The sequence below is a fragment of the Schistosoma mansoni genome, chromosome 1 (assembly GCF_000237925.1).
Source record: "Schistosoma mansoni strain Puerto Rico chromosome 1, complete genome".
NCBI lineage: Eukaryota > Metazoa > Platyhelminthes > Trematoda > Strigeidida > Schistosomatidae > Schistosoma > Schistosoma mansoni.
The window spans coordinates 170,471-178,409 of NC_031495.1; the positions used below are offsets into that span (position 1 = coordinate 170,471).

The 7,939-nt window shown below is 35.0% G+C and overlaps 1 protein-coding gene across 1 annotated transcript in view; it reads right to left on the reverse strand.

The window, feature by feature from the left end:
- Positions 1-3,809, reverse strand: part of Smp_160490 (hypothetical protein) — a gene marked incomplete at both ends in the record, with an annotated part of 51,102 nt that extends 47,293 nt beyond the window's left edge. The window contains 2 exons of the mRNA XM_018792894.1: positions 95-241; positions 3,525-3,809. Coding sequence (XP_018647461.1) covers positions 95-241; positions 3,525-3,809 — 432 coding nt within the window. The remainder of the gene's footprint in view (positions 1-94; positions 242-3,524) is intronic.
- Between the last annotated feature and the right edge of the window lie 4,130 nt (positions 3,810-7,939).

Here is a 7,939-nt window from a genome sequence, read left to right on the forward strand (position 1 = left end):
AATATTGAAATATCCACAAAAACCCCTTCTGAAAAAAAAGAAAGTCATCTTATATACTTAAATAATATGAATTAGCTACAGAAATATCACTGACCTCATATATTGAATGATTCGAATATCTCATTATTCCATAACCTGATCTTTTATCAAGATAAAATGTACCCAAATAATTTGATCCATTAGGCCATACATAATAACCATAACCATGTTTTTTATCATTGAAAAATGTTCCAAAATATTTCTGAAAAGGTAAAAATGTATTCATGTATTGTTTATAATACTGTTACCTAATTGACGTGAAGTACATTTTACTAATTTACTGTCGTTTAAATCACGGACTGACTTTTAGTTAGAAAGTCGATAAGACTTATAAAGTGTTGAACAGTTGATTGATTCTAGTATGTGACTCCATAGTTATGGGTGTCCACGACTCAAATAGGGTTAGACACACGCAAGGGCTACTTTAGCTCCACAAATTCACTGACATGAATACCCTGGTGGTCCATAACTTTCTCCTCAACCAGACCGTTGTTTAGTCTTTGCTTTCATTATCCTGAAGTAATTTGCTAACTGCTAATAAAAAAACTAGTTAAGAAAGCTTAGATATACTGAACAACTCATCTCACAATTCACTAGTTTGAAAGACATTTGTTGTCTTCATAACGGTAATCAACAATTTCCTTCTAAGAACTGTGCTTTTGTATCCCAGTTAAACATTCAATATCTGTTTGATTTTGAAATGTTTCACGTCATAAACTAGTTATGGTTGTTCAATCACTGGGAGTCAAAGATAATTGGAAAACTGTTTCATCTAGCTTGCCACAATTCCTAATATCTCTCAGTTTGTTCTTCGGAGAGGTTGTAGTCATACACTACTGATAAGTTCCAAAGTAATGGTTATCTGACCAAATTCACTAAGCATTCTGGTTGGTTTTTTTCAATGAAGGTTACTTTATCTAGGTTCACAAATTTTAAGCAGTTATCAAAGCACATTTAAAGATTTTCATGCGGTTACTCAATACTTTTTTAAAATGTTACTTACTTACTTAATTACGCCTGTCACTCCCAATGGAGCATAGGCAGCCGACCGGCTTTCTCCAACCCACTCTGTCATGGGCCTTCCTTTCTAGTTCTATCCAGTTCTTGTTCATTCTTCTCATATCTGTCTCTATTTCTCGGCGTAATGTGTTCTTTGGTCTTCCTATTCTCCTTTGACCTTCAGCATTCCATGTGAGGGATTGTCTTGAGTGATTTCCTCAATGTGTTTCTTATCCATTTCCAGCGCTTCTCCCTGATTTCTTCCTGTACTGATATCTGGTTTGTTCTCTCAAACAGTAGGTTGTTGCTGATAGTGTGTGGCCAATGGATCTGAAGTATCTTGCGTAGACAGTTGTTGATAAACACTTGTATCTCCTGGATAATGGCTTTCGTAGTTCTCCATGTCTCCGCTCCATACAGTAGAACTGTCTTGACATTTGTATTGAAAATTCTGATTTTGGTAATGGTTGACAATTGTTTTGAGTTCCAGATGTTCTTCAGTTGCAGATATGCTGCTCTTGCTTTGCCGATCCTCGCCCTCACATCTGCATCTGATCCACCGTGTTCATCAACGATGCTTTCATCATGAGACGTCATAATTATTCCTTCTACTCCCAGAGCAGAGTTTAAATGGTTTGAATATTTTTTTTGGTTAGCATCTTTTTAGCGAGTTGGTTTTCTACGGGATGGAGTCGCTAACCCCATGCCCAACCCTCCTCCTTTACCCGGGCTTGGGACCGGCAGTAACCGCCGGAGGAGCTACAGGTGGAATTTTTTTTAAATGTAACATCATATATTGATCCAGTTTTATGACAAAATGATCGGAAAAGGGTCACCTCAATTACACATTTATCAGAAACAGTAACCATAACATGGAACTTCAAAAATATGCTCTGAGTCATATAACTGAATTTCCTTTAGTTTTTCTTATTGAGATGTGAAAAGAAGTAAAAGAAAATATACTTTCAGACTTTACAGAAAAGATATTAACTGATAGTATTTCGGATACTATAGTAATTATATTTACTCTATAACTAGGGAAAGATTATGTTTACAGACGGTTCAGAAGTGGGTCACCATCGATTGGCGACTTCGCCACTCGGAACCTCTGCAGTGCTTCTTCTCTGTCCACTGGGCTATCGAACTCCGCGGTCAACCGCTCTGTGACTGCCTTCCATGTCGTCTTTCCGCCAGCATCGTCCAAACTGTCATAGTTCAGACAAGCTAGCTGGATGAAACGTTGGCATTATTTAAATTTCAATTGCTGAGACTATTTCAAATATAATTTTTCACATATAATGTATCGATTATGTTTTCACTTTTACCTCGATTTCCTCGACAAAAGTGATTCTTACAGCCTACGTCTCTTATTACATTATTTGGTAGGAAGTCAATATTTCATCCACAAGTTCTTTTGAAATTACTGAATACAAATTAGTACTTAGTAGTTATATCATATGACCGAAAACTCTCAGCTGAAACTTCTGTGAGACTGATTGTTCTGAAAATCTAATCTATTCATATTCATCCAAAATTAGATACAATCTTGGAGGTAAAGATATTTTTATGCAAACTTCTTGTGAACTAATCTTCTACAAACCACTTTTGGGATCAAATAAAAGTAAACAAATAGCTGAGTCTCATCAGGCATGAACAGTGACAGAATCCAAAGCCTGGTAGTGCGATAATATATCTGTTCTACTTAGAAGTATTCTTCTGAGTTGAACGTTTTGAAGGTTTTATTTATCAAAAAAGAATGGAAGAACAAGCTGATCAGCCTACGAAACGCAGCCTACGAAACGCAAGTCATGTATGCCAGACTATCAAAAGCATTGCACTGCCTCATTGGTCTCAATAACGGCGCAGATGATAAAGAGACATTGTATGTATTTCTGTCTTTAGAAATTTAGCAAAGTGAATTGGTCTTATAAATTAATCGAAACTAGTTAGTCTCAGTTGCACAGATGTTTAATTCAGTACTTTTTTTTACAGTTTTTATGCCCCTCCAGTTATTCTTCATTTACGTTTTTAAAGCTTGTTAGTTGTTTCAATGTGTAAAGTGCATATTTAGATTGCCAAACGACTATATTTGGCCAAAGACTATTCCTAACATCAGTTTCCTTTCATTTTATAAATTACTAAAAATCTTAAAAGTAATTACCGAGAAATTAAACGACTGACAACTCTTTTTACTGAAATGGGAGTTTTCTTGAGATAATTCAACAACTGCCTAAACTCTTTAACTTTACTTCAAGATTCTGTAAGGAACTTAACAAAATTGTACACTGGTTGAAACGGTATTTGATAGAATAGTTTTATAACAAACCTTCATGGAGTGACAATCGATAGAAACATTTCCTAGTGAGTGGTAATTGTTTACAAGAATTTTGACTAAATTCTCTAATTGATGATCCTAATCACTCTTACTATGCTTTGTCTCATCTCACAAGGAATGATTATGAGAGGTGGCTAAGAGAGGAACTTACTTCACCATTGTCCCATTGATAACAACCCCATGCATTACGCTTTCCATCAAAAACGCCACCTTGAAACAAATCTCCATTTAACCAGTCTTTCACTTCTCTGTAATAATTTTCACCTCTTGTTGTAAAGTTATCATCAACACCAGTATTCTCATTGTCTTGGAAGTGATTGTTATTATGATCTTTTAGATGATAATTGAGGCTTTCCGTTGGAATTTTATGAAATACATCACTTTTAAATGAGCTATTGCCAATATGGAATATATTGCGATCGACGTAAACGGCCATTCACACAATAAACTGAGCTTTGTCAAAAACGTTCTAACAAAACATCACATGCATATGATACGCTTTTTGTCAAAGATAAGCTATAAATAGATGGAAACGCATAATATATTAAAGTTATATTGAGAAGTTGCTGCCAGTACAAAACAGAAGAATCAAACTAAATTAAGAATGTGTTGAGGGAGTTTTATACTAATCATTTATAATTTAATGTTTTCTCTAAAATTCTTCAGTTAAATGACTTGATTTACATTCTGCCAGTCAAAAATAACTGAAAACAAGGTTAACATTTGTAAATAAGTATTCTGTTACTTTGTGACTAGAGAAATAAATTGGCCTTAAAATGAAGCATTAAAATTCGTACGACAATATAAGGAAACGATTTGAAAATATTATCATATATTAACAAAAGTCACTAGTTTGGGTGAAACTAAATGGATCCCAACTCGATTAGCCTAACTAAAACTTAGTTTAAACATCAAAACTAGGACTATCATCTCGTAATAACCGCTCATTTTCGTCGTATGCCAGTTTCAACCTAACTTTTTCTACAGTAAGACTCTAGATTGAGTTGCTGAATAAAGGACATCATATTTACTAAAACAATGTCACTTTTGAACAAATTTTCTGGATTACAAATTATCAATCAAGTGGTGGATTACTGATCATATTACTTGGTATCGTATAAGTAGACCGTAGCTTTGTAATTCAACTTTGCCAGGACAGCTGGGTGGTTTTAGTCCATCACAACATAATATATGAGGGACAAAATCGATCAAAAAGTGCTTTCTTTCATTAGAATTTCTTCTATAGACATCACGGTGACCTCAAATATAAAATCATTTAAAACTAGACAAAACCAGACAGGTGCTTTTTTCATCAAAAGACTGTGCTCAACTCTTTAGAACCATGATTCTCAATTGCGTAACTGGGTTGTTAACTAACCGTCATAAATACTCAACATCCATTGGCCGGACACTATCAGCAACAGCGTTTTATGTGAGAGGACAAACCAGCTTCCAGCTGAAGAGGAAATTAGAAAATGACGTTGGAAGTGGATCGGACATACATTAAGGAAATCACCAATGTGCATTACAAGGCAATCCCTAACTTGGAATCCGGAAAGGAGGCGGAAAGAGGAAGGCCAAAGAACACATTACGCTGGGAAATAGAAGCAGATATGAAAAGGATGAATAACAACTGGAAAGAACTGAAAAGAAAGGCCCAGGACAGAGTTGGATGGAGAATGCTGGTGAGCGGCCTATGCTCCTCGACGAGGGGCAACAGGCGTAAGTAAGTAAAGTCGTGACAAAATAATTAACGTACACTTTTATCGGCCGGCCAAAATAAGAAGAAATGTCTGTCTAATACTTTATTTATGGGTAGTTTTCCATATTGAAAACCACTTTCACAAGCCATTCTTAAGAAGTTAGTATCGCATTCTGTTACCTAGCTGCAATAAACTACATTAACTTTGTAACCTTTGAGTACCGTTTTCCTTTCACTGATATTTAACTGTGGGGTGTAACTAACGAAATTATTGTACAAATAAATGTTTTATTCTATGTGTTTAGTTCTATCACAATGAAAAAATACGGGTCCATCCCCCCTACTTCAAACTTGACTTCTCGATCGCGTATTGTCAAAGTCTCAGATTGGTTGAGATTGGTACTAATTACCAGCAATGTTTCAGTACATTGATAATTCAGTAAAGTTATTTGGTTCAAGGTGTTTGCGTTTATGAAGTTTTATTCCATCTTACTCAAAAAAAATAAGAAACACTCGTGAATTTTGTGAAACTAAAGTTTGACCCTAGTTCTTCTATGGTTGGGGTTCAAATATTTTTGAAGCTGTAACAAAACTATTCGTTTTCTCAGCTGTAGTTACGCCCTCTGAATATTTTCCATATAAAACCAGTAAGTTTATACGAATACCTTCCAAGTGTCAAAACGGACTCTAGAATATTCGTGTTTTCTGTTCTTTAAATTTCAACCTATACGGTTTGTAGCGATGTAAGTTTTGCGAAAATTCAACCTCAGGAAATAATTTAATTACTATTAGGTAGACAGTCCACAGTTATCAGAAATGATGTAAGAAGCTATTTATTGTACATTCAGAATAATGGAAGTTAATCAAGTTGGATATCTAGAAACATGCTTTAAAATGAATAAAGAACATAACGTAGCCAAACCTGTGTTATAATGTTCTGGTTAATCATGATCTACAAAACGTTTTAAAAGTCGTAATCCTGTTGTTGTTGCTGTGTTTTCCTGTTTTGCGCTGAACTTTATACAATAAAAAGCTTTTGCGTGTGATTAACGCTTTAATTAATTCATTTGACGTCTTTCAAAGGATAACTAACCGAAGCATAACGTGAATCTCAGGGACTAATGTCTGTATTCATAAGGACATAAGACTTAATTTTAAATAACGAACTAAATAAAAACGCAAGTGCGCTAACTTAAAAGTAGGGTGGACCAAGGTTACACAACAGTTATAAGTCTATACAGTAGTACGTCTTAACGTTAACGGTGCGAGTGCTCAAAAATTACGTTTTGTTACTTCACAAATTACCAGATTTAAGTTGTCTATTTTACCATTTTTATTAGGTTTAATATTCAGCAACAATCACGTCTGAATAAAGAATTCGGAATAAAGGTTGAAGATAGATTAAATTTTCAGGATATGCTGTACTTGTAAAATAAAGCACCTACAGGCCACAAAATTCTTTTCTAGGTTCTTTCACATTTTTCGAAGTATATGTTGCTCATACATTTTTCATGAAAACTTAGTCTTGAAACAGGTAAACAACGCAAATGCCAAACGAATTAGCATCACATAAGTTTTTAACTCTGAAAAAAATCCTTATGTCTTATAACTCTGCATTATCTAACTCAGGACTTCAAATAACACCAATTTCGTTTGTGCGTGTGTCATAAAGCCATAACCGTGTTAAACGGTGACAAGTAGAACAAGCTGTTCTACCTTCTTATTCCAAGGATGAGTATATTTATGTCAAGATAAACGATCAAAAACAACAATATTTTCATAACAAATAAACAAAAACACACTAGCTTCTCAGGGTATGCTCAAAAATGCAGCAGTTTTTAAAGTCATTTTAAAAACACTTAGCACTTGTTTAATCAATCAATTTGGTATATTTCTGGCAAATATCTGACTTTCATCGAGATTTCATAAATGTTTCTTGACTTATATTGAATGTTTAGACTAGTTTTGGTGCAAACATTTTCCTGTCTGTGGATTGAAATCGGAATAAAGGTCCAAGAAATGGCGAAATATATAGCAGGTTCCTAAAAATGTAAGAAACTACTTCAACACTAAAATACGCAGCGGAACTTGTAATTCCGCGTTCTGTTGTTATGACTTTGAAGGTAGTTATTAAATATCCAATACTTAACACATTTGACACGATCTTGTTATTGTTACAGTATGGTTCCAGGTATTTAGTATTTTCTTATAGATGGCGGCATAGCCACCTGACTTCACTAACGTTAGTCAGTGTGGTAGTTATTTATGAACTTGTACATCTTATAGTTCGAGTGATTGCGCTTGACTCAGGGCCGTGAGATCCTGGATACCAGTAGCTATTATATTACCAGCCAGCAGGTTGGGTGGATGCAACGTCAAAGTAGCAATCTGATGATTCAAGTGCTATGAGAATACGACTGCTCTAAGAATAAAGAATTGATTTACTTATTTGGTAATGTGTAAACATATGGAATCGAAATAATATGAAGGAACGTGTATGATAATAAGCGATAAAGTAATTTACGACTGATATGATGTGATGATAACCACGAAGACTTGGAAAAAATCAGACACACTCGGTTGAAGAGGGGGATGGAAGTCGATGAATGAGTATGTGTTTGCTGAGTCTCCCCTAAAGCTATCACCTGAAGAGGCAGTAGTCACTTCGGCTGTCGCAGTATTCCAAATGAGAACAACTCTCCATGACAAAAAATGAAGGTGTAACTGGGCGACTGCTTCTTGGTATGAAGTCTTTGAAGGGTTGACTCGAAGTAATATGGTGGTGATTTATCTTACTTAATATGCCTTATTCATCTATCAGACCACCTATTACTCTCCTCCAGCTCAGCAAGAATTATCAGTGT